The sequence below is a fragment of the Fundulus heteroclitus genome, chromosome 19 (genome assembly GCF_011125445.2).
Source record: "Fundulus heteroclitus isolate FHET01 chromosome 19, MU-UCD_Fhet_4.1, whole genome shotgun sequence".
Lineage (NCBI taxonomy): Eukaryota > Metazoa > Chordata > Actinopteri > Cyprinodontiformes > Fundulidae > Fundulus > Fundulus heteroclitus.
The window spans coordinates 31,705,976-31,733,858 of NC_046379.1; the positions used below are offsets into that span (position 1 = coordinate 31,705,976).

Consider the following 27,883-nt stretch of genomic DNA (forward strand, 5'->3'; position numbering starts at 1 on the left):
TTACGGTTATCACTTCAGACTTTATCTTTCCAAGTAAAAGTATATTTTGTAATTACAGAAAGCTTAGAGGACCAAAAAGGTCCCGTTGACTACAGAACTCTAGCTGCAGCCACTGGTGCTGTAACAGTAACAATATAAACATTTAAGGGATCCATCATTAACACTTGAAAACAGTTGTTGAAATATTGACAAAAATACTGCTCACTGTTGAACATCTTAAACTACATTAACTGACTGCCTTTCTGTGAATGAATCCTTTAAAACCAGAACACACGAATGTAGTGAAAATGACAAATACAACACCTAAACATCCCATAACGCCGTGTGCAATGTTTGATCGCAGGACAAATGAAGCGCTGACTGTGATGGAGAAGAATGAGCCAAAGAGTGAATGGGGAGGAGCGGAATCACTGCTGTCAACAGACAGCAGGAATTCCAACCAGCCGAGCTGCTTTTAGGGGGATTTTTCCTTTAACTTTCCTACATCTGGATATGCAGATTGCACTAGAGTTAAATATGCCGAGGACGGGCAAACCGTGGTCAGTCCGCTGTTGGGCCTGCTGAGACGTGTTTCAGTCACTAGAAGGGAACGGTGCGGCCCAGCTGTGTAATCGTCTGCGTGTGTTTTGGGGATTTTTCAGCCTTCTACTGCAGCTCCCTTCATGTGGATGTGTACTCTGTGTCCAGAAGGCTGAACAGACCTGCATCCTGGCCGTGTCTCCAGACCGGCCTTACTCTGACCCTGCAGTCCTCTGCTTCTCTTTTCCTCCTCTACTTTCCTTCTACACATAGACCCTGGCCAGGGCGTCGGCTCCAGCAGAGGCGATGTAGGCCTTGGACGGGTGGAAGGTCACATCGTAGATGGCCTCCTCGCTCTTCTTACGGTGAGCTGTGATCTCCTGTACGCACGTTTTACTGTCCAGGTTCCAGAGTCTGAGTGAGCAGTCATGACCTGAGGAGAAACCAAAGCGTCAGCTCTAAGAATCCAAACTTTGCTGTGTTTGCGTAGGACATACAGACAGATCTGCTGCCTCCCTGGTGAAGCAAAAAATATGTTCATTAAAAAAGAAAAATCTCATTCAAGAGAAACAAAATTCAGCCTCAGGTTTGACAGTTTAACTACAAAAAACAGGATGTTGAGAAATAATTGTTTAGTATTGGTGCTCTAACAAAATCTCTCATTTATGCTTTTTTATGTAGATCAGAGTTCCAAGGAACCTGTGGTTAGTAATCAATGCCTGTTTCATTTGGGGTATATATGACAAAGACCTGCTTCTTTTAGCCAATGAGCACCAGGCTGCAAGAGGACCCACATTCAGCTTCCCATCACAAAGTTTTGTAGCAAAAAATGTCATTTCATAAACACCAAGGCTCCATAACAGCTGTCAGACACCCTCTGCATGGCCACTGGATGCCTGGGAGGCCAGGCAGAAAGTGGAGGTAGCTTTAACTGCAGCTCTGGGCTTTGCTCAGACAACAACAACATGGATGTTTTCAGCCACACTTCAGGTGGATCTGCAGTGAAACAAAGGAGAAATATGAGGAAAAGCACCTCATGCTCGCTGTAAAGCACCAGAATGAACTTTATTCGCCAAGTTTGTTGGCACAGACAAGGAATTTGACTTCAGGTTCCAACACTCACATTGTGGGGGGAAAAAAAAAAAAAAAAAAAAAAAAACGACAACTGGTGAGACAGCACAGAATTAAAATTTAGGGAGTACAAGTCCTGGGCAATAAAACTATTTCAATAATTCATCAAGAACAAAGGTGGGTAAACCCTCTTAAAGAAGAGAAAGCCCTGCCTAGTTGTCCTTCATCCTGTTCACTGGACTGGAGCATTTTAACATTAGTCCTTATCGATGCTGTGGAGCTGGAAATGCAGATGACTGGAGCTGACCTCTGGTCGGTGAACAGAAAATGTCACCATCAATGGTTAAGATTAGCTTGAAAATTCAATAAAACAGACCAAACTAACAATGCAGTCCATGAGGGTCACCATTATTTCAGCATTTTTTCAAGCTGGAGAGCAGATTTCAAGCAGTAGTGTAAACTTGGTCTGCAGTACTTTTTTTGTTGGACTCACACATTTCTACACATTTAAACCTTACTGCAAACGGATCGGTACATCGATGTTTCGCTTGCAGAAGAATGTGCCCAGACCAGTGTAACATAACAAAGTTGGCAGGTTTTTATGGGATTTCACTGTTAAGGTTCTGGCATTTTTTTAAATAAATCTTTTTTTGGAATTAAACAGATACTATCTTAGACACTAGACTTATAAAACAGTAAGCTGATAATTCCTGTTCTTGACTGACCAGCAAACTCCCCTGACTTGAACCCCAAAGAAAATGTCTGGGCTGTCGTAAGAGGAAGATGAGAGACATCAGAACCAACAAGGCAGATGATCTGAAAGCAGATATCAAAGCAACCTGGACTTCCTGAACACCTCAGCAGAACCACAGGCTGATCTCCTCTATCCCACGATGCACTGATGCAGTAATTCATGCAAGAGGAGCCCAACCAAGTACTGAGTGCATAAAATTGGACATACTTTCCAAAAGCCTGACATTTCTGATTAAAATATCCTTTTATTATTGCTCTGATAGAATATTTTCATTTTCTGAGACAGCAAACAGCAACACTGTTGCAATGACCCGAATAACTGAGAATTCGTGCAGGCATTTTTCTGAGACACTGAATTTTGGGTTTTCCTTCCCTGTAAGCCATACTTATCAGTATTAAAAGAAATATTGGCTTGAAATATTTCATGCTGTGCATAATAAATCTCTATCATAATTAATTAGATTGACTTTCTGAAATGATTGCCAAAAATATGAAGTTTTTCATAATTTTCTAATCTTCTGAGCTTGTACCTGTACATGTTTCACAACTATCAACAGAAAAGTAAAGATTCTACTTTGAGCCAGTATATTAAATGTTGCTGGACTGCCACAGTTCTCTGCTGTGTCAACTCAAGGTATCTAACAGCGTATGGACAAAAGATCTGCAGCAACTTCCCAAAGCTAGTTGTGGGCCTACATCTGTGCTACTCTGAGTTTGTTCTAATGACTAAATTATTAGGCCTGATTTACCACATGTAAGCAGCAGCCAGCCTGCCAAGCACTTAATCAGTGGTATCAGCCAGAGCAGAGCTGTTGTGCATGTAGAGGCTGAGCGGCCTGCGTGTTTGTGTTCCACGTAGCTGCTGCACGGCTCATGGTGCATTTCCTCCTGTACAGCTGGCCAAATATAATCTGTTGGAAGCCAGGAAGTTGCATGGCGTGATGTCAACGGTGGAAATGTTATGGCAGGTAGGTGATTAATTTCTAAACTTATTGGTAACTCGTCCCAGATGAGTTTTATTGGCTCCTGGTAATGGAAAATACAGCCAACGGGACCTAGGCCCATATTTAGAAACAACCAAAGCTTGGTGTTACAAAAAGACAGATCCTGGTTCCTCTGTGTTCTCCAACAAAACTTATGCACTTTGTAAACAACCCCTGCAATTCTGCTGAACGTTATGGACATTTTATTATACTTACTGCCAGAAATCAGGTAGATCCCATTAGGATCTACAGCCAGACTGGTCACTGCATCCAGGTGAGCCACCATGGCATGGATCACTTTACCTGCAGAAGGGACAAGCACTTTAGATCAGGCTGAAGAATTCATCAATGGAATGTTACAGTATTTCACCTCATACGGTGTCATGATGCTGGTTTATTCTGGAGATGCACCAATTACAATTTGGAACCTTATTTCCAGTTTTTGTAGTTTTGACCTGCCTACAGTGATTTTGGCAGATTCTACCTTCTCAGTTTTGTGGGCTGCAGCAGCATCTCTTTAAAATATAATAAAGAACATATTGGACAACCCTGAGCATCTTCTTTACAAGAATAATTAATTCTTGTAAAGTAATTCAGCAACAGAGTGTTATCAGTCAGATGCTTCTTTAGCTGCAATGCAACACAGACTGCTAAAGGAGATCCTGCCTGCCGACAGCCATGACCATCTATAATAAATGAAGAAGCCTAGCTACAGTTACTGAGTCATCTAATTTTCTCTTTTGGGATTAACCAACAATTGTTGAAATATTTCTAAAGTTCTATTGAATTCATAAATCATCTTTATTCACCACGTCTGTGGGTACAAACAAGGAATTTCATTTCAGACTCCAACGTGCACATGGTGAAACCCTCTGAAGCTCTTGCAGCTTGAAGCATCTGCTGGCTGAAACTTTATTTGCCGTGCGGACCGAGCAGCCGCACAGTTTTAACATCCTCTAATCAGAGAGCGAGGCTCAGTTTGTCTTTCAGCAACTTTCCAGACACTGAACATCCCAATGTTTCCTTCCTCATGGACACAATAGGTGCAGACTGACCTGACTTGTTATCAAAGAATTTGATGTGCCGATCCTCGTGAGCGGTGATGGTGACCGGCAGCGTGGGATGACTCACCACTTTATTGATATGATTCAAACATGGAATGGCTGAGCAAGGGAGAAGAAAAAGATCAACGCTAACACATCTTTAGGGTGAAAACCAAAGTCAACAGTTGTTGAAGTTGACCACTTATGAGCAGCATGATGTGTGCTGGTATTCTTACTGCTGTCTCCTTGACCCTTCAGCACCAGTGCAGTCTGGGAAGTCTCCAGGTCATATATCGCCACATCTCCATTATTATAGGACACCACCATGTGGGCGGGGTCACAGCCGTTGAAATCCACAGATGTGGGGATTCCGTACTCTGCAGAGAGGGATGGAAATGATCTCTGCTCAGTTAGTTCTAACTCAATTTCCACCACGGTTCACCCAGCACCAGTATGGTGAACTCATGATTAAAACTGTATAATCTACTGTAATCTGGTCAAACGGTAGAAGCAGGGTTCTGCTCTCTGCCCTCTCACCATTGTTGGTGTTGAAAGTGCTGATGCAGGGTTCCTTCTCCACAGGATTCCATAGTTTGACCGTCCCGTCGGCGGAGCAGGACAGGAGTCGGTTCTTGATGCCGCTGTAAGCCAGCCCCCACACAGCGTCCGTGTGTCCTAACAACGATCCTGCCAGGATGCTGGGATCTGTCAACACCAGCAGAGGCTCTTTGTTTGCTTTGTCATAATTTACTTTCAGCTGTTCCTGTAATGCACCATCTGAACCGTTTCTACTGGGACCTACATGCACTTACAGAGTGTCCCCAACCTTTTCAGTTAGTTTCTCTTTTGACAAATAATGCTGCAGTAACATCCAGTACTGAGCACAACTCCTGGTCCAGTTGGTATCAAGGTTCCTAAACCTTTTTCATTTCAACATTTCTGAATTTTGAAGACTTTGTAGGAACCCTGTAGTATTCCTCTGCCTTTTATATCCATGGAGCCAAACAGCTCTGTGATCTTTAAAGTGCTCAGTAGTTGGATAATTCTCCAGACTTTTTGAAGGCCTTTTAAAAAGTTATGTTTTGCCTTTGGCTATTTTTCCTCTGAGTCCGGTCAATGTACCGGACCATTCTTCCAGAAACAATATTTTTTGTTTGCTAAATTCAAGTGAGCTCGAGCAATGATTAGATGAGGAACCCTAGGCCTTTCGTGACATCTAATTGTCCCCAGAGACTGTGCCCAGTTTTTCAGGGGACAGTCGTGAAAGACGTCCTGTCATAACCCAGAACATACAGAACTGTGGGTTGGTGCTGGTTTTCACCCATGGTTGTATTTACTTTATTTAAAGACTCAGAAAGTAGCTTGATGAATATAATTCCGTCGTGATTGAAACCATAAGAACTGAAAGAGACCATTGGTTTTCTAACATGGCAGAAGTCACCCCTTCATCCTTCTTTCTGCAGACCTGTCTGTAACCCTTCACTCAACCTTCTACAGAAATTCAAAGTTCATGATTTTAATGTTAAACAGCAGAGAACAGAGCTTGATCAGTGATCCAGTGGGTAGAGTAAGTACCATAGGTGTCATAGGGATCGACATTAGAGCTGGGGATGTTCCACCACTGGATGGTCGAGTCAATGCCGCCACTGAAACACTGTTCACCACTGGATGTCATCGCCAACGACACAACTGGGCCGCTGAAAGGAAAAGACAGAATTAAAAAGGTATTTGGTGAATCACTTTAAGCAATAAACTCTTTATAAGCTTTATTTACAGTAAGTAATGGTGATCTTTCAACAACCAAGACTAGATTCTTGTAGCTGTTTGTATTCAAGATCTGCTGCACATCTTAATTAAAAACATTAAAAAAAAAGGTACAAACTACAATGAAGCCTGTTAAAAACCAAGATTTCTTTGATGTGCATAAATAATACACCTTTATCACGGTGGTGACATTTTGGAAAGTGGGGCCATACTTTCCAGCGCTTTCTATCAGCTGTGCTTGCTTTATTGGCTGGACCAGCGGCTACTGATATTATCACGCTCCTGTGCGTGCTATGCTGTGTTCATGTTCGGCATGGAAAATAGCCCACTCTTCCACTCCCTCAGTGTCACAGTGATGCATTTAGGTACCGAGACATGGTACCGTTTGATTTTACGTGAATCTGGTCCCAGTAGTACTGATGGGATTTGGTCGGTTTACAGTTGTAAACTTTTGGAGTTGTATAGCATTAATCAAAAGCTAACGTTTTGCGGCTCAGTGACGGTTTGCACTAAAAGCCAGACGAGACCCAAGTCTGAAAAACCTTTTAGACACAACATGGCATGTTTGTGTCAGAGCTGAGATACTTACACGTGACCCCTGAATGTGTAGATGGGTTCCACATCAAATGAGGCACTTCTGAAAATATAGAGAGAAGATCCAGATTCAGCACATCAGGATCATTCCAGTCCCTCCTTACCTTGGTAAGTAAGCTTTCAACTGATTAACTCCATGTACTGCATTGTAAATATAGGGATTTTAGATATGGTTCTAATACAACTAGATCAATATTGTGTTAGTTCAACTGAACAGCCTTAAACTAGGCTAAAGAATGAGATGTAAAGACCATCAGGATCAAAGGCAGGATTTTCCTCATGAGCCCAGTGGATATAAAAGTTCTTGCTTTCTTTGATCACCCATGAAATACCTGCCGATCCCAAACAACTTATTTTGCTACAGGCTTGCTACAGTTTGGTATTATTTATTGGACCTCCCTGATTGATGTCTTAAAGAAACAAGACATGTTAGCAATTAATTAGACAATCATAGGCCTCAGTAGTGCGGGACACAACAGCCTGGCCCCTCCTCTTCATATTGCTCTCCAGCTTGGTCACACCCTGCTGTGGGATGACGCCACATTGTTGTACCAGCACTTGTCACAGATCAGCCGCTGTGTTGGTCATTCTGGTGCGAACAACACATCAAAGCTGATCCCACAGGAGTTCAATAGGGTTGAGGTCAGGACTGCATGCGGGCCCTCCCCATCCTGTCAACTGTCAGATTATGGAGGTAGTCTCAGTTAACTCTACTCTGTGGGGGCAATGGTTGACAACTTGGAGGATTAACTTCAGTCCCAGACGGCAGAGCTATGTGATCGATGGAGAATCTCCTCTTCGTATGTCTCTGTACCGAGATTGTTTCCAGTGAAAACCAGCCTTGTTTTGTTCAGGGAGTCTGCTAAACACCGTCACACTTTCTTTACCAAATGCTGTTCGGCAGAGGCCCAACACACAGACTCAACTCTGCAGCTCAACCAACAAGTGCATTTTCTTACAAAGAGGCACAACCTAAAAGCAACTAAACGCGCTTTCTAAAAGTATGAGACTTATTGAGATTGTTACAAAAAATACAACCAAATAAATGCTAATTTCCAAAGGGGCTGCTGGAGTCAGAGCTTCAAGATGCACTAGACACAGACAAATCCACAAAATGGACTACGACTGTCGCACTCCTGAACCAGAGAGACCATTAGAAGAGCGTTTCCTGTTCTAGAGGAAACAACGTGGCTGTTGCTGTGGTCCAAAGTCCTCTAGTCTGATGAAAGGAAAATCTTCATTTCATTTGGAAATCAAGGACCCAAAGTCTGGAGGAAGAGTAGAGAGGCCCAGAATCCACATTGCTTGAGGTCCAGTGTGAAGTTTCTAGAGTAGTGATGGTTTGGGGTGCCATATTATCTAATGGTTCTGGTCCACTGCGGTTCTTTAAGTCCACAGTCAACGCAGCCGTCCACCATGACATTTCAGAGCATGTCATGCTTCCCTCCGCTGACAAGTTTTATACATGCTGATTTCATTTTCCAGCAGGATTTGCTACCTGCCAACACTGCCGGCAGCACCAATACTTGCTCTAATCACCATGGTGACACCGGCAAACTATTCTGACTTAAAGTCCACAAAGAACCTATGGAAGACGGTCAAATGGAAGATGAGAGAAACCAGAACCAATGATGCAGATGAACTGAAGGTCACAATCAAACCTGGGCTTCCTGACCCCACAGCAGAACCACAGGCTAATCGCCTCCATGCACGCCGCATCCATGCAGTCATTTATGCATTAGCAGCTATGACCAAGCACCCAATGCACATACTGTACATAACACGGACATACTGTTCAGTAAGGCCCCATTTCTGTATCAAGAACTATTTTTATTTGTACTGTCATATTCACATTTTTGGAGTCAAGACTCCAAACTGATTTGGAGTCTTGATAAGCTGCGAGTCAGAATCATCAAAATGAAGAGAATTAAATGTCTGAAACATGTCACTGTGCGTAATGAATGAACTTCAGGATGATTCTCATTAGGATGTGTAGAACCAAGATGTGCTACAATTGTAACTAGACAGTGAGAGTTTAAGGACGGAGCTGAGTCAGCATACTTTTTGGCTGGGACGGTCTTTGTGAGGTTCCATAGTTTCAGGGTGTGGTCCTCGGACACGGTGACTAGGCAGGGCTCGACTGGGTGAAACGCCAGCGCTCGGACTCCATCAAAGTGGCTCCGCAACGTGTACTTGGGGTTCCAAGTTTTCCTGAATGTGGACTCTTTAGTGGAGGACAGCTAACAGGAACACACGGACACAGTGTGATTTCATTTATTACCATTTCTCTCACAGTGCAACTTAAAGTAGTTTTCTTACATCATAGCCGAAGTCTGTTTCATCATTGGTGACGGTGAGGTCGGCTAGGTCCCCCAAACCCAACACGCTTTCCAGTACATCGTCTGAACCCCCCAATAAGAAGGACTTTCCCCCCCCAGAGGGGAAAGGTAGAGGCTCCGCTGCAAACAGAAAAACACCAACAATTAATACGATCTCTCTATCCTCTAAACCTGTGGATTTTGCATGGCCACAGAGAGGGCTGGTTAATACCATTGTAAATAGTTAGCAACTTTTGACAGATGCACAAGGATAGAAAACATTTGCTGCAGAAAAAAAAACACCACACTGAGCTTGTTTTTTTTAAGAATAAGTCAAAACAGCCCCTTACTGAATCTTCCTTACCAGGTTTAAACTGCAAAACACTGTTCTGCAGCAAACTGTATGACCTTAGTATGGTAACCAACAATAAGATGCTGGCAACACCTACTAAGGTCATATCCAGAGTGATTCGGTACAGTCTCACAATAACGTGTGTTCTGAGGCCTAGCATTCGTTCTGTGTCTCACAATGAGAGTGCCCTAGGTGCAACCTCAAGAGGGACAAGAGGGGCCATGTCCCACCCCCTGTCTACTGATAGGGCTGACACTGCACAGGCGGGTCATTAAAAAAAAATGTATTCCTGCCACGAGCAGAAGCTCCAACTGGTTTCCCAAAGCTAAAAAAGACTAAGAACTCGGTTGCAGGTCACTTCATTCTGGACTGGCAGTCTATTTTCAGAGAAAACTAGCTCCCAATCTGTTGCAGTACAGCAGTTAGCTGTGAAAACTGTGCAGGGTAGAAATACGTTACACTAACTGACTCTAACAGTGGTAGCAATACTTCACACAAGCCTATTCTTCCAGCTACTAAATGGCTGCTCTGCAAAGCTCCCCAACACCTAGCCATGGCAGGTTAGCCAGTCTAGCTGTTACCAGCTTCACCGTAGCTCTACAGAAAACTATCCTGCAAACAGCATCAACGCCGTGAAGGCACATATGCTAAAGCAGGTGAAAATCCACCAGATGTGGAAATAAAATAAAATTTCTAATTTTGACACTCCCACACTTATAACGCACAGTGGCTGCCGTGCCTCGGCTCTGAGCATGCCCAGCCAGCACTTGAGCAACTGGGGGATTCTGCTGTCTTCCTAACGAACACACGCACCCCGCGTTCCCTTGTCCCAGCACCAAACCTTTGCTCAGGCTGCAGCACACTTTCCTCCAACTTTCACAATCCCTGAGCTGCCGAAGACCCAAGCAGCATGAAATTCTCTGAAGAAAGTGATTACAGCTAAGGGCCCGTGGTAAAAAAAAAACAAAACCACACGCCCAGATCAGCTGCAACCCACCTCTACTCAAAGGATGAGTAAAAGGAAGCGTCTAGCCTCTTGGTGCTGGACGCACTCTCTGCCACGGTTCCCTTACAGATTCCTTCCATAGAATTACAAAGAAGTATGACGTATAAACGAGGCCATGATCAAGCCCACTCAGCACGTACGAAAGGGGGACAGTGTTCAGATCAGGAAGTCCCACTGGGGACCCCATCCAGGTCTCCCTTTTTCTGGTCTCAAACAAAGGTGGTTGCAGGACGCATACAATTTCAGACCTGCAGGCTCTAAATAAGCATCCCAACTCATCATTTATCCTGAGCTTCAGGATAAATGTAAAGAAGGGTGTCTTTTAAAGGTCTGTTTCTGGAACCTGCTCAGGCCAGAGTGAAACTGGCAGAGGGGAGCGTTAAATAACTTCTAGCCTGCATGTTGCCATTTTATCGGGGAGATTTTGTTTTTCTTGACTTCACAGACCCTTGCTGGGACTAATATCCTGTGTTTTAGAGGTAGTCCCACTGGTCCAATGCTGCTTGGCCTCTCAGAAGATGGGCTAACACTTCCCTCACAGAGTGAGGGTCCCAGACCCTACAGATTGGCTCTGCGTACCTGGAAAAATTTTATACTTCCTGACTCAGAGTGTTGTGATGTCAGATCAATGAACGGGACATGGGATCGGCACACGTGCAGGTTTCATAGACATTATCTGGAGCTACTGTGGTACACTGACACAGAAACATTTTGTTCCTTTCCTCCGGGATCCTCATGAGTTATGTACTGTGGCGGCATACATAAACTGGCAGGAGGATCTGAAATCCCAACATTAGCATATGCTGCCTCACAAGCTCGTCACTTGGAGCAGTATCCATTTTCTGTCACTTAAATGAAGAAAGAAAGATAGAGTTTCTTTTTGGTTGTTTTGTAGCTTACCAATTTACTGCCAAACAAATGAAACATTAGTTATGTGTAGCTTTTCTGAAAGGTTACTCAAATTACGTCATTCTGTGTCAAGTCTGACAATCAGTGGGGGGCTTGACAATAGGGGGCGCTCACGAGCTGCCCCCATAAAAACAGCTATTATCACATCTTTTTAAGTATTGTCTTTCCATTTTGGGTTTGGTTAGGATTATTTTTTTTGTAGGCCTCCAATGCGAAAAATGCCAAATGTTAATGGAGCGCCTGACAAATGAGTGTGTATGTGTCTGTGGAACCATTTGGCTACCATGTGACTTCATGTTTGTTTCTAACCGGTTATTTAAAGATTTTCCTTGGGATGAGGCTCTCTTTGCCTTTGGCCAATCAGCACTTTCTGTGTCATCCAATCAGATTATTTCATCATACCAGTCAATCAAAGACATTGATTCATTGTTGCAGCCCTATTAGAAACACTGCAATCTTAGATTAAGATGACTTGATTTAAAAAGGTCCAACATGAAAAACAGATTTGTAAAATCAGTATCCCAAAAGATCTCACCCCATTCCGTTCCATCTCCAGAGCTGCGAGCTTCCCCTGCTCCCTCTCCATCCTCTGCAGTCACCAAGAAGTCAAACTCCTTTAGGGCTTCCTCTGTGTCAGCGTCATCCTCTGATGCCAAGCCCTCGTTCCCTATCTGCAGGATTTAAGAAAGAGAAAAAGACTTTAGGAAAGCAATATGAGCAAAAGAATCTGAGACAAACCTTGGAACCAATGTAAAGAGAAACGATTTGGTGATGAAGAACGGATGGGAGTCAGTTTAGCTGCCTTACATTAGCCTTGTGCTTTTTAGTCCTGTGTTGTTTATCAGAGCTGATGTCATCCATCAGGTCTCCTTCCTCATCATCCTCCTCATCACTGTCCTCTGCGTTTTCAAGGAAGTTGAATGTCTCCAGATTGTCATTTGGAATCCTGCACACAGCACACACATGAACCCATATGGTCTGTGTACCAAGATAACAACGACTGAGTGACCTATGAATGGGTTAGCATGGAGCTCTCTCCGTTGGCATGGTCACAGAGAGCGTGGCTACGGTGTGTCGCACCTCTTGGAGTCTTTACAACGCTCTGTTCCATTGATCAGGTGCTGCAAGTTCTTATTCTCCACTGAGCCGTTCTGCTCAGAACCCGACAGGCCGAGCAGAGAGCGAACCCTCTGAGTGCGAACATCCAAGATGGTGTCTGTGTATCCAACTTCCTGAAGGTATCTACATACAACACATACATTTGATATCAAATTGAGGTGGATAAACAGCTGTAGCCGTAAAACATCACTTCCTATCCACCAAGACATCTCATGGCCTTTCATTCTGTCTCATTCTTACTGCCGGAGGAGCTGCCGTCCTTGTTTCCACATAAGCTGACTGTTAGCGGGGACAGCAGAGACCTCTGACTCTTTGGTGTCTAACAGAGAAGAAGAGAGAGACAGATGCTAAACCATAATCCAGCCTTGCCGTCAGGTGTACAGCTGGAGCTGCCCTCCCTGGAACACCTACCTGATTCAAAGATTGGCATCTTCATTTCTCCTTGGTTTAACTCGGTTCCATATTTTAACTTGTGGTATTTTGCTCTGGGAAGGAGAAATAGGAGTAACCTTCATTAATCTTTATTTGCAGATTCCAGTTACACGCAGTGATTGCAGAGAATACTTCCACATCAACACAGGTATATTCCTATTCTTCTATAAACAAGCAGGGTTAGAGTTGGAAGAATGATCTCAGCTGCATCCACCAGTAAAGTTCATGGGTGTAGAGGTGCCACTCCAGCAAAAGAAAAATAAAACTATATCCTGTTATTAATAATTCAAAGTACTAACAAAATATTTTTCATGTTCGTACAATGCAACTTCATGTTATTGCAATATACATTATCATTTTGTAACAGACTTTGAATGAACATAATTAATCATAAAAAAATATATTGTTAGAATACATTTTCTGGTTAGAACATAAAACCTTTCCCTTTTAGAAACACCATCAGCTGCTCCAGTCATTCATATTCATAACAGATTCAGTTAACATGTCACAGTAATATGGGCTAATTGTGTCTTTGATCAATCCTGTATGTATTCACGTATTTCATACAGTAATAATATACTGTATTTCATATATGTCCATATAGGAAACCTTTTGACCAATCTGTCTGAATGATTTGATTGCGTTTGACTTTGTAAAGTGCCTAGAGATGACATGTGTTGTTAGCTGGCACTATATAAATAAAATATAATTTAATTGAATCATTACATGACTACTGCCAGACTTGCAAAACCAAGGAAATCACTTATATAGAACCTGTTTGACAACACAGAACAGGCTAAATGATCTCAAACAGCAGCACATCACACACTGATCGAAATAAAAATAAAAATGGATGATAACCCAGGTCCCTCACATCCTTCAGCCTGGAAAGGGTCACAACGCAGTGGGACATTATCCAATAATGGAGAAAACAACACTGAACCTTGCTAGGAGTGGCCGGCCTAGAGAAATCACCCCAAAAGCTCATCAACTAGTCATCTATCAGGTCAAGGAAGATGGAAACTGCTGGAACACTGATGTGGCAATTTCTACTCAAAAGCTGCAGTTCTATGGGGTGAAGCCGGATGTGTTTGAAAGCCAGGTTTATTTCAGGTTTTAGAGACCTAGCAAATCGATAAACAACAGGCCACATGTAACATAAGAGGGATCATATTTCTCCTATTTTAGCTTCCCTTCATTGGCTTCCTGTTAAATCAAGAATGTAATTTAAAATTCTTCTTCTAACGTATAAAGCCCTTAATAATCAAGCTCCATCATATATCAGAGCTCTGATTACCCCGTATGTTCCTAACAGAGCACTTCGCTCTCAGACTGCAGGTCTGCTGGTGGTTCCTAGAGTCTCTAAAAGTAGAATGGGAGGCAGATCCTTTAGCTATCAGGCTCCTCTCCTGTGGAACCAACTCCCAATTTTGGTCCGTGAGGCAGACACCCCGTCTACTTTTAAGACTAATCTTAAAACTTTCCTTTTTGACAAAGCTTATAGTTAGAGTGGCTCATGTTACCCTGAGCTACCTCTATAGTTATGCTGCTATAGGCTTAGGCTACTGGAGGACATCAGGGTCTATTTTTCTCACTCTACTGATTTCTACTATTCTCCAGTTTTGCATTGCTTTTTGTCATTTCAGCTTTAACTTTTTGTTCTGTCTCTGTTTTTTCTTCATAGTAGGTAGACCTGGTCTGGTGTTCTGTTAACTGTGACATCATCCAGAGAAGACAGATCACCCGCTATTATCATCTAATGTAGAACAGATTACTGGATCAATGTGTGCTTCTGTGCTTGTTTGTCTCTCTTGTTGTGTCTCTGTTCTGTCTTCTCTAACCCTCAGTCGGTCGAGGCAGATGACCGTTCATACTGAGCCCGGTTCTGCCGGAGGTTTTCCTTCCCGTTAATGGGGAGTTTTTCTTTCCACTGTCGCTTCATGCTTGCTCAGTATGAGGGATTTCAGCAAAGCCATGTACAATGCAGACGACTCTCCCTGTAGCTCTACGCTTCTCCAGGAGTGAATGCTGCTTGTCGGGACTTTGATGCAATCAACTGGTTCCCTTATATAGGACATTTTTGACCAATCTGTGTAATCTGATTGAATTTGACTTTGGAAAGTGCCTTGAGATGACATGTTTCATGAATTGGCGCTATATAAATAAAATGTAATTGAATTAACATGACTGCACTGATAAACCGGATTGATCAGTGAAATAGCAGCTGCATTATTAAAACAGACGGAGGCTGACATTAGTCTACAGATTGTAGAGTCTACAGATTGTAGACTAATGCTACAGGATAAGTTTGGTTTCAAACAGCATTTTCAAGCAACAATACAACCTGACATGTGACTCATACTGAATATGAGACCCAATCCCCTGCCAGACCCAATCAGTGAAGGCAAAAATCTAAAACACACCAAATCTTTGCAGTGCTATAAGTTGTAGTCTGTAAGGCTGCTGGGAAAGAGGAAACAGAACTCTTACCTTTCCTGCTTTAAAGCATATTCTAACATTTTAATTCTTCTAACCAGGTCGTTTTTCAGGTTTTCCTGGCCCTTCCTCTCCCCCTGCAGGAATGCTATCCTGGCCTGGAGGGAAACAAACAGAGCAGAAACAGATTGTTCAAAACAAGTTTATGACCCTGTGGATATGTGAAAGTTCATACAGACACACACACAGCTGAGGAAAACTATTCACACCCCTGGTAGATTTACTTTTCAAATGACTTTCATTCAAACAAGAAGTTTGTTTCCTGATGAGACAGGCATTTCTCAAAAGTGAGTAAAACTATTCAAGAGTATCAGTTTGGAGGACAATATACCGTTTTCCCTTCTTAACAAGAAATGGAAAAACTTTCATCGGCATTTCAGCCAATCGAGCCCTTCTATTCTAGAACCACTGTGGCTCAGTGGCTAGAGTCATCATAATGCAATCTGAAGGAGGGTGGTTTCATTCCAGCTTCCCAGTCATGTTGATGTGCCCCTAGGCAAAGCATTTAGCCCCATGTTGCCTATCTGCATATCATTGTATGGACGTTGACATGTTTGTGAGTGTGAGTGGGTGAATGTGGCTCCAGTGTAAAGCGTTTTGATCAGCGCTCAGTAAGAGTAGAAAAGTGACATATAAAAGTCCATTTGCCCTCACTGCTGAGCAGCTTTTGGCATGTTTACAACTGAGGATGCGTTTTATTTTATTTAGGTTAGAAGGCCTCTTTGCCATCTCCCTAGGCAATAGCTTCCTCCTCAAGTTCTCTATCAGACTCAAGTTTGCACTCCACAACATTATTATTACTTCAGATATGGCCTGTTGTGTGATGAATTGAATAAAGTCAACTGTGCAGCACCAGGAATGTCTCATTGTTCTCCGTTTACACCAAATATCTTTCTAGAATCAGACTTGCCATCCGGTATGCCCAAGCTGTCAGAACAGGACACTAGAATAGAAATAAAAATTAAGTTATTTCAAGGAACTGTTGCTTACTTGTCTACCAAGTCATATAGACCAGTTATTGGCAAAGTAGGATGCTGATGTAATTCTTTGGTTCCAGCTAATTAATGGTTGATGTGGTTTGTGACACAGCCATGGTGGAATGAGGAGGAGGAGGAGGGATGCCACTGTATTCTTCAACAAACACAGACAGCATGGCCAAACTGATCCCAGAGGAGTTCAGTGGGGTTGAGGGCAGAACTACTTCTTTCAGCTTTTCCCTTAGAGGTCACCACAGTGAGTCATCTGTCTCCATCTAACCCCATCTTCTGTATCTTCCTCTCTCACTTCTAACCACAGTCAAGCTTCCACTACGTTTTCAAAGCTTCATGGTATGACTGGTCAACTTTATCTGTAGTTACTACAGCTCTGCGCATCTCCCTTGTTCTTTAAAATTGGTACCAGCACCCTCCTCCTGCAACCTGCAGGCATTTTGTCGCTCTCTAAGACCCCATTAAACAGGATGGTCAAAAACTCTCCTGCTGTCTCCCCTAGACTCTTCCATACCTCCACAGGTGTCATCGGGACCAACCATCCTTTTCAATGCTTTTGCTGTCACACTTGTTGCACCTGTCAGTATCCTTAATCTCCCTAACCTGCTGAACATCCTTCCCATCTTTGTCTCTGCCTTGACAACCTGTATAAGTCCTTCTCTCTTCCTACTCGCTGTCCAACCTGTCGTACAGTATCCACTTCTGGCAACTCTCTTCAGTCCTGTGTCCCAATTCTTCTTAGCTGATCTCATTCTCAGAACACACTCCTGTACTTCCTCAATCCATCACCAAGTTGGCTTGTCAATTTTCCTTCTAGAAGACATACCAAGTATTCTCCTACCAGTGATGGCATTAGCCGTAGTTATCCAGTCATCTAGAAGCACCTCCCGCCCGCCCACAGCCTGTCTCAGCTCCTCCCTGAAAACGTTTAGATGTGTCCCTCCAGTCGAACACGCCTGACTCCAAAGAGAGCTCAGGTGTGTTCCAGCTGGAACCCAGCAGTGCAGTCAAGGTCTGCACACTAGTGAGCTAGTTTAGCAATTCAGGCGTGCTGAGCAAGGGACACATCTAAAAGTTGCAGGACAACAGCCTTTGAGAAATGGAGTTTAAAGTCTAACAGCAGCTGGGATGAAGAGTTTGAGACCATTGTTATTATTTATTCATGGCCACAGCCCACATACTCAATTTTAATGTATTTATTTATGACAAATAGGGCACCATTTAAGGAGAAATAAACAAGTTTTTCAACAGTGTAATGGGCTCAACATATGAGGAGTGACATCACTCCTTCTCTATTCATTTCCTATGGAACTTCTGTGATGAGGCGACAGTCACCTGGCGTCATCCGGCCAAGTGACCGGCGAAATTTATGCGTGTAACATTTTGAGCTCGTACACGTGAACGTGCACATGCAGGCTTGCGACATGACACAAAAAAGGTGAACAATGTTCAACTTTTGTCGCCATCGTCTGGAACTGCAGCCATTTATCTGAAACAGCCATGAGGTGCGCCATCAAACGATGATTTTCTCCAGGCTGTTACCTTGTCTGTAATATAGGATGAACCCAGTTTTATTTTTTTTATTTTGTAGAGTAGACATAAAGCAAGATTTCAGTCAATTCCAGCAAAATCTTCTGACTATTCATTCATGTCAGTCACTGACTGCTTTGAAAACATAAAACCCTCCAGTTTCATAACCAGTAACATTTCTGGGAAACAAGCGATTCAACAGCGCGATTTGAAACACCGCCGTCGCTGTCACGTCTCGTGTGTTGGGTCTTCACCGCGGTGGTGATAAAAGTCATTAGTCGCTGTCGTCTGTCACTCCCTGTGTGTCGAGCCCATAAGACTTTTACAATAAAGGAAAAACAAGTTCAGTACACTCAGGTTTCTTTAGTTTTGCCCTGATTTTATACTAGAAGCAAAGGGGATGTCACACAGTGTGAGAGAGAGCAGCTGCTGTAAAACAGCTATCTAAACTATTATGGTGTTACCATGTTAAAGTGTAACTCAGCATTATCAGTTTGAGCTGGTGGCTAAAGGCGCTGACTCGGTGAAGCCTGAAACCAGCCCTGCAGAGGCAATGGAGGACAGGATCGGTCCAGTTAAACATCATATTTATTTCCCACTTTGTAATCCAGGCAGGATCACCGGCAGCTTTGCACATCATGATTCATTTGAAATGTGGACACGAAGCATGGTTGATCTAGAAAGGGAAGTTCACAGCAGCCTCAGTGAAGTTAGTTCAGTGGACATTCTGCCTCCTGTTCGAGCCGATACAGGGAGGCTGATCTAGGGGTGCTCTCTGTCTGCTGGCTGGCCATTGAAGCCGCGGAGCGTGAATATCCAAAGACCAACCCAAAACCAACTTCCCCAAGGTCTCACACCAGCCCCTTTCCGGCTGCCTCAAGACACTAACCGCAGAACAATTTTCGTATTTTCGCCAATAACAAATAAAATGTTGGTAGATTTGTTTCTAGTTGCTGTTTTGAAGGGGGGGAGGGGGGTAGCTTTTACCCCACAGCGGCAGAGCTACCTACATCACTGTCTCCAAATTACGTCACAACCACCGAAGGCAGTGTTAATTCAAAATTCAATGCAAGGAGGGCGCCACACTGACGATTTTACACACAAAAGCAGGATTTCAACAAATATGCATTCATTTTTCTAAATAATTAAATTCAATTTTATTTATATAGCGCCAATTTATGAAACATGTCATCTCGAGGCACTTTACAAAGTCAAAATCAATCATATTATACAGATTGGTCAAAAATGTCCTATATAAGGGAACCAGTTGATTGCTTCAAAGTTCCGATAAGCAGCATTCACTCCTGGAGAAGCGTAGAGCTACAGGGAGTCGTCTGCATTGTCCATGGCTTTGCAGCAATCCCTCATACATAATGACCAGGATATGTAGACAACCATGTTTATATGTAGACAGCCACAGTTTATTGGCAAAAAGAAAAGTTGATTTGGGGGAGAGTTACCCTCTAAACATATATAGCCATATTATATGCCTATAAAAACACCAAAAACCGTTTGATCATGATAAAATAATATTATATACACCAAGCATCCATCCTGATAGTGTATTGATAGACCTTTTTGAACCTAAAAATAGCCTCCTCCACAGATGTGGTGCCATCTACCGCAGAACTATCATGCGGCAACAAATAAAGCAAAAAATAAATATTAAATAATGCCGGACCAAGCCTGACCCTCGGAAATGCCTTGCAGTAAAGCAGCAGCTCGACGTGATTGAAGACCAACCGTTATTAATTAAATAAACCGATCTACAGCAACTCTAAGAGCCTCATATCAGAACATCACAGATAAATTAATTTTTCCTTCATAAACACAAACACAGCATCAAGATAAGAACCAATCAATCGATCAAGCTATTTATAATATTGTTTTCACTTCAGACTGTAGAGGCTAATTAGAGCATTGCTATTACTAATATCACAGTATAAATAAGGACGTTTACTCCCATCAATCAACTCTGCGGTCACATCTGAGCTATCAGCAGCGTTAGCGTCCGCTTCAGTGAACACCAACGTTCATGCTGTGTTGTGTACTAATACGGCAGGAGGACGTGATAATCTTTCAGAAAAACTTTGTATGCAACCAGAGTGAGTTACTGACGTATACATTTTAGAAAATGTCAAATAACGTGACTATGTGCCTTTAAGGAGTCCTTAGCATCTTCTATCAGCAGTTAGCACCACTGTTTTGGGTAAAACCCTAAACAGCCGTCTCTGGGTGTATTCTGTAGAGACTGTAGACAATTCAGGTCTCCAGAAGATTCCAAACCTTTTAAAAGGTTCCGGCATGTTCTAAGACAGGATAAATCAGAACAACTTAGTGCTCATACATTCAGCTTCTTACTCAGGTCCCACACCCTGTTAAACGAAGAAGCTTGGATGGAAAGCCATTCTTCTCTAGAAATGGGGGCCTCCCAGTGGAGGAGGTTGAGGAGGATGGAGCAGCGTAATAATCACTTTGTGCCTCATATTTCATCTCATGCTATACAATCCTGCCAGCTGCTCAAGTGGATGACTCTGTAGAAGCAAGTTAAAAATTTTCCACCACTGAATCAACACGGTGCCTCAGTTTCCATTCTGGTCCGTTTTTCAGCTCTGGATTAGGTTTCACTTTTGGATCGAGCTCCGTTTGTTGGGGAATGACATTCTGCAGCTGTTGCGCAAAGGCAGATTACAACTGTGCAGCTTTTCCTGCTCAGTGCACCTCGTTTAGAAGAGTCAAGCACTCGTCACACCGGTGGTAGGGTCAGATCACCGGCCTGACAACGATGACGAAGGAGTCTGTACATGTGGTGACCCATCGGCCCCACGTTTACCAGGCTGACAAATCAGAGCAGGCTATGTAAGGGCATGAGTCATCAGGGCCATTCCTCTGAACAACTGCTCATTAAAAGACACAAACACACGTCTGTGTGCCGCTGGTCGTTTCATACAAACTTTTAAGACTGGGGCAACGTCTGCCAGTCTTGATCTGGTTTGTGAAACCACCATGGTGGACCAGGACTGGCTGAGGATTACTGACTAGAGTCTGCTTTCTGAATCAGGAAGTTAGCAATGGTCCACACCAGCCTTTAGTGTGTTGTAGGGTTGTCAGAATAATTGATATTTTGATATAATCGACACTAAAAAATGTATCATTCAAAGATACTCATTTGCATCAAAATTGATTTAACTCAATAAGTGTTTACATCATGCTGTTGGTTGCATGGTTTCTGATCTAATCATGAATCGTTTACAGTCTCTCAGATGCTAAGGTACACTTCCATAAACTTTCGCTAATCGAGATGCTGCTGTACTATGTACATATAGCATATCTCATATTGTTCTGTAAATAGCCTGGTGTTTACACCGTTTAAGGTATACAATTCATCTTTTTTACCTGAGTATACATACTCCGGTATTTTTATTTTACATTTGGTTTGCCCTTTTTGATAAAGCTCATTCTCTAACTTTAGATTAGATTAGCTTGTTTTTTTTTCTTTACTAAAGATTGTACTATGTCTGTGTTTTAGCCACTTTCACACCAGAACTTTCTCATTGTCGGACAATAAAAAAGTCTTATCTTTGTAATGATTATTTCCAAAATTCATGAGGATACTCAACTACCATGGAAGAAATATATATATATAAATAAACAAACATTAATCCAGGGGGAAAAGCCAGGGGACACAAGACTGTGTCTAAGGTGCCTTAACCTCAGTCTATTTTGCACTCAAGTGTTCTAAAACATTTTTTTATTTTTGCTTCATACTTGGTGAGATCTGTACTGGGGGTTTTTGTGCACATGAGGTTACATTTAAATAATTTACAAATCTGGTAAAACCAGATTATTTATATGTTAAAACCCTAGAAGTTACAGAGGGATACTTTCTTTTCTCATGTACTGTCTCATGTACTGTCATATTCAATAAATTAGAATATTATCAAAATGTCAATTTCAGTAACCCACTAACTAAAGTACACACATTATATAGATCAATTGCTAACAGACTGATGCTTTAAAGCTTTTATTTCTGTTAATAATGTTTTTTTTGCTGACAGTTAATAAAAACAGAACATTTAAGATTACAATGGCATCAAACTGATAAAAAAAACATGTTTTTAATACAGAAACGTGGTCTTCATGCTTAATACTTGCCTAAAGGTTGTTATTTTCAAAAGGTACTTTTAATCTGACAAATGAGCCTCATTGGGACCCATATTGTAATTTATTGAATATGACTGTATATTTTTAGTGTTTAAGTCATGTGTACTGCAGCTATTTTGGCTCAGTCTACTTTTAGTTTTCAGAAGGGATCAGCCTGTCAGCACATGGCCCAGTAGGCCAAGCCTTTAATTACAGCCCCCTTTCACACAGACCTGCCCCTTTTCCCAAAATATAGGGTCATTGGGGCACCCCCTACAGAAAAGGAGTCCAGGCCAACAGGCCATCATCTGATCGGATCCAGTTGGAGCCTCTTTGATTCAGAAGGCAGGGCTCCTGAACACTGTAAACAATGGGTGGAGGTGCAGTAATGGTAGGAGAAAATACCTAAAAAAGTTTAAATAAGCTTTTTGGGGTAACAGCTACTACTATTAGTACTACTGGTGCTGCGGTGAACTCAGAAAAACATTAAGAAAAAAGCAACAGCAACCTTAATGAGCCTGATCCATCATCAAGTCTGTGTGACGTAAATCTCCTCACCTATACCACCATCACTTTTAGCGATATGTCAACGATATGCTTACACAGTTTACGTCTCTCTTAAAAGTTACTTTTATCTCACAGAAAGTGTAATATATCTAACTTTATTCACAGTATTTTCCTCCTCTCCACCATTGCTGTTTCCATTTAAACAATTCTCCTCAACCTGCAATGAATCATGGGATAGGATTAGCCATGAAGAACAAATCCTTCAAATCGGAGAAAGGAAGGACACATTTGTCTGCCACATTTGAAGGAGTCTTAGAAGGATTTGTGAATTCGGACTGTCTTCGTCGCAGCAGCCTACAAACGTAAACGTAACGACCTATGAAAGATCCAGCCCCTAAGTTCGGGCAAACTAAAACAAGTGATCCACGCCCTTAAACTGACACATTGATAGGCGACTCAACACTAGGCAACGCTATCAAACCACGATCATGATCACCAGAAAAACAAAAAGGAAGTATATTGATACTCTTGACCAAATGTGCAGGGGAACGATACAGCCACAAAAGCACTCCTCGACCCTTATGAGATAGAAAACAAAGAAATGTCAGACGACATGGCCAAACCGGCTCCTTATCTCATTATGACATAGTTAATTACTTGTGCAAAAAGAGTGCCTACACAATGAAGGAGCTTCACAGCCTGAAATCCATGGACGCATACCATCAGTGTTTTACCGGCTCTCTATAGGACGTCCAAACTCTTCACGTGATTAACAAGACTCTGGTGACTGGCACAGTAGCTGATTACCATAATATACATGTACATGTCCCTCCAAGATTGCAGATAGAGGCTACAATTTGGACAGTATTCCCCTGAAATGGATTTTAAGGAGGTCAACAATCTGACACAGTGGTGCACAAGGAACAACCTAACCCTGAACACCAGCAAGACCCAAGAGGTCATAGCAGACTACAGCGGGTCTGCATTCAGAGGGAGATGGTGGAGTGTGTGGACAGCAAAAACTTCCTGGACATCCACATTTCTTCTGACCTGTCTGTGAACACCTCCCACCTGGTGAAGAAGGCCCAGCCATGGCTCTTCTTTCTCAGCAAACTGAAATGGACTGGACTTTCTACTCAGCTGTTCATAAACTTTTATAGAGCTACAATTAAAAGCATTTTGGGAGCTGCATGGCACAGGAGGGGGAGGATTTAGGTCGGATGGTGAGGTCAGCACAGGGGATTGTAGGATGCCGTCTACATGATCTAGACACGGTTTATACCGCACGAGTCCAGAAAAGGACCAGACGTATACCCACAGACCCAAGCAACTGTACATTAATCTATATCGCCTGACATTTTGACTCAAAAATTAGCCTGTTAGATGCCACTATTTGCACGCTTTAAGCTTCTCAGGAAGTTTTGTTGGTCATTGCAATCAACTGATTAAAGAAAAAAAAAAGTTTTAGAGAGATTGTGACTTCTTGCGTCTGCATGATTTGTGTGCATTCTGAGTTCATCAGATATTTCTTTCTGGTAACACATAATGAAAATAAAGATTCCTAATATCACATGGATGTCATCCTTTGACAAAACTAAATGTTTAGATTCTTATTTGGATGCAATACACTTTGTATAAAGGACTTAATTTCCAATAATCCTCATTAATTCCATATTATGTCATAATCCCATTGAAAATCACCCTTTTATACCAATCTCAAAATCCCTCAGTTTAGGTTCCAAATGAAAGTTTCTGGGAAAAAGTTCCGCCCCTTTGCTAGCCGACCTGATGCACAGATTTCCTGATGAATACTGTTCCTTGGATGATGTAAAGCAGTGGTTCCTGATCCAGGTCCTCAGGGTCTCCTGCATGTTTCAGGTGTCTCCCTGCTGCCACACACCCAGGACAGGGGTCCCTGGACCAGGGTTAGGAGGCACTGGTATAAGGCTATCAGGATTCGTTCTCAGCTCCTTACTTCCTCTTTGTTGTTCAGCAGACCAAGAAACATGGAACTTCCAGTTTTGGGGGAGCAATTTGGGGATGGCCCCTTCCTGCTCACATATACACAAAGTAAAGTGTATAAGAAGCACATGAATGAGTGAATTTGGGCTGTTCTGCACAAAGACCTGACCTCAACCCAACTCAACAGCTTTTGGGAGAAGGGGACTGTGAGCCAGGCCTCCTTGTTCAACATGAATGTCTGACCTTACAACAGAGCTTCTGAAAAAAGTAGTAGTCTTAAATCTAGTGGAAAGCCTTACCAGCAGAGAGTGAAAGAAATATTCACCTTAGTGGGACCTACAGATTTTGAGTGGCAGGACAGATAGCCTCCTAAGAAACAGGCTTTTGTCTAAATGACAACTCTGTTACCGTCAGACAACTTAATTGCAAACGTATGACACTTGACGTATGAAGTGAGTGATTTTCAGCTGCTTCCATTCACCAGAGCTTTGTTTTAGACAAACAGATCCAGGCTTGGAGAGCGGCTATATCTGGTTACGGAGATCCCACGTGCTGAGCTTCCTCAGTGTGAATGCTAGAGAAACGTCAGCTTTTAAAACTAACTTTATATCACACACACACTACTTGTTTGCAGTCTAAGGCTGTGGCTGTCCCCAGTTAACCTCGCTGTGTTTCCTGATGACACCTGCTGACTCAGCTGGGATGAGAAACTGGTCACCGTCTCTCAGAACCTGCTGGATAAGAGCAGGAAGTCCAGACTCCACAATGTCAGCATGCACCTCAAGGCTGCACTCCTCACCATCGATCCATCCATTACAGCTTTAGTTCAATCTGACAAAGATGGAGGACACATTATAGTAGACTTCACATCTGGGCTGATGTTTCCTAAGAGGATCATTTAGCCAGAGCTCAGATATTGTTCAGTGGTGACAATAACCTTCTGATACGTAAACTTTTGTCATGATCTCATTTATCTGGAGCTGATGTTATTAATCACAAAGTTTTGTGGTACTGGGATGATAAAAGTAGGAAAATGTGTTCATCTTTACGTCTAGACATCTATCGCTGCAGACATGCTGTGCCTCATAAATGCAAAGAACAGGAAAGGCATTAGGAACAAACCAAGCGCACTCAGTCACACTGAAACATAAGCACTGCCGTTACTGATGCTCTCCTGGAACCATCAGCAGAACCTCCACTCCAGCCGTACAGGCGATCACACTCTGGCACACATTCACCATCAGTTTATCGTCCATATCAGAAGATGACAAACTCCTGTTACGACTATGATGGTGGCCCATCCCTAGACTGTCCAGTCCTTCAATGTCTTCAAACTACAGTGTAAACTATTCAAACGGACACTGCTGCAGACCAGTGGTTGGGGAGCCCAGTACTTAGAAACTGATCTGATTACTGGAATAATCCCCGCAGCTATGAACTGAAAACTTCACGCCAACTAAAGCTTCCCCGCTACATGGTGTAGAAGTCTGAGAGCTACAGGTGACCTGACCTCTTTTTCCTGGCATGATTAAAAAAAAAAAGCCCTGATGATGGTCCCGTTTCTACCATGATGGCTGTTATGGCTAACAGTGACCCAGAGGAACCAGTCTCTGGACTGTAGGTCCCAGCATCACCATCTATGACTGCTGACCAGATGAGCTGGAACCAGAGCCAGGCCCCCCTTCAGCTGGAGGGGGCAGCCAGGCGGCCCTGGAGGGTCAATGGATCCCAGTGAGTCCAGGACAGTGAGCTGAACTCCTGTATGGAGCAGCTGTGGGGCTAATGCTCAGCTGCCTTTAAGGTGCTGGGTGCCAGCCGGCTAACGCGCCTTCATGGCGGGCTGCTCGCTTATTAAACGTCCCTTCTCATCGGCCATCGCTGCTATGGCTGCTGGGTGACAGCGGGGAGCACATCCGAGCTAAGAGACTAGTCTGGGTTAGCCCGGAACGAGCTACGGGGCTAACCTGGAGTTCGGCCCGCTCCACTTCCCAGTGTGCCCTCTCGATCTCGAACCGGGCCCACTCGTGTTGAATGTAGTGCAGGATCCCGGGAATGGTGTACTGCTGATGCGGCCGCGGGAAGTCTTCGTTCTGCTGCGGGACCATGACCGCTCCGATAGGGGGGCCGCCGCCGCCGCCGCCGCTGCTGCTGCCCTGCTGGTGCTGCTGGGGGGAAGGCGGCTGTCGCGGGGCGGCCGCCGCTCCTCCTCCTCCTCCTCCTCCTCCTGCGCCTCCTCCTCCGGGGTGTTCGTCCATGTTTTAATGTTTTTGTTTGGAAGTAGTGTTTGTAAATCCGTTAGATTTGACCGGAGATGACGTGAAGAGTCCGCCGGGGGTCTCCCGCGTGTCTGCGGCGGTGCGTGAGGCTGGCTGCCCCTCGGCGGTTCGGGGAGTCCGGCTCAGTGGAAATGCGGTGTTTACGTGTAGCTCTAACCGGCCGCCATCTCTGCTCTCTGGAAGAAGCCGCCGCGCTGCATGATGGTACATCCACCAGGATTCTGGGCTTTTTTCCCAGGCGGTGGGCAACCAACGCGCGGGTTCGACACTGCCCCTACCTGGTATGGAATGTTGACCCGAATAAGCGTCCAGAAGTACAGAAATAATACATCTGTTTCTAACAAACTGCTCTGGTACACAGGAGTCTGATTATCTTGGAATGATTTTTGCTGTAATAAAACAGTTTGATCACCTTTCATTTAATTTACTCTTTGTTTATTCTTCATTTGTCTTTGGTTTAGAGATGCACCGTTGGGCCTTCCTTCGCCGATACCAAGTAATGATTCTGACTTTAACCAGTTCTAATTTGGATTGTAAATATGATATATTCTTTGAAAGCTACTACTTTAAAAAAAAACGCAAAGAATTAATCTATTCTCATTAATTAATCTTTGCATAATACAAAATTACACAAAATAGTTTATATAGCCTAGATCAGGGGTCCCTAACATGGTACCCAGGGGCACCAGGTAGCCCCCGGGTCCAGGACCATATGTGGTGCCCTAAAGCCTTTTCTTTTTTTTTTCTTTTTTTTTTAAATAGCAAAACCCTCCAGTGAACTGCATTTGAAATGCTATTTTACTCAGTTCTTCCTTTTTAATCATGGCTGTATTTACATAGCATTAAAAACATTTTTATATTACATGAAGTTAAGGTGAGCTCTGACTCTTTAGTTCAAAGGTCAGTACAGGTAGCCTTTGTATGAAACAATACCAATGAATTAATTCTTTCATTTATTTATTAATGAACACACAACAAGTTGGTGGAAATTGTTTCCGGTACAGCATGACAAGCTCACACCACTGTGTCAACACACCACAATACAACACTAAATAGACAGATACACATAGAAAAACATTAGTTAGTGGCTTGATTTAATGTCCGTACAGCTATTGGG

General features: G+C 43.1%; 1 protein-coding gene across 1 annotated transcript; it reads right to left on the reverse strand.

Moving 5' to 3' along the window:
- Positions 1 to 26,975, reverse strand: strn3 (striatin, calmodulin binding protein 3). Its single transcript, XM_036150713.1, has 16 exons — positions 26,455 to 26,975; positions 15,354 to 15,457; positions 12,843 to 12,916; positions 12,672 to 12,750; positions 12,393 to 12,554; positions 12,120 to 12,258; positions 11,848 to 11,983; positions 9,047 to 9,186; positions 8,789 to 8,967; positions 6,723 to 6,770; positions 5,945 to 6,066; positions 4,907 to 5,074; positions 4,606 to 4,746; positions 4,382 to 4,489; positions 3,543 to 3,629; positions 1 to 952 (listed from the first exon to the last, which is right to left on the reverse strand). Exons 1-16 carry the CDS (start codon positions 26,743 to 26,745, stop codon positions 783 to 785), a joined length of 2,148 nt encoding a protein of 715 aa, XP_036006606.1. The 5' UTR covers positions 26,746 to 26,975; the 3' UTR covers positions 1 to 782.
- Positions 26,976 to 27,883: the final 908 nt, after the last annotated feature.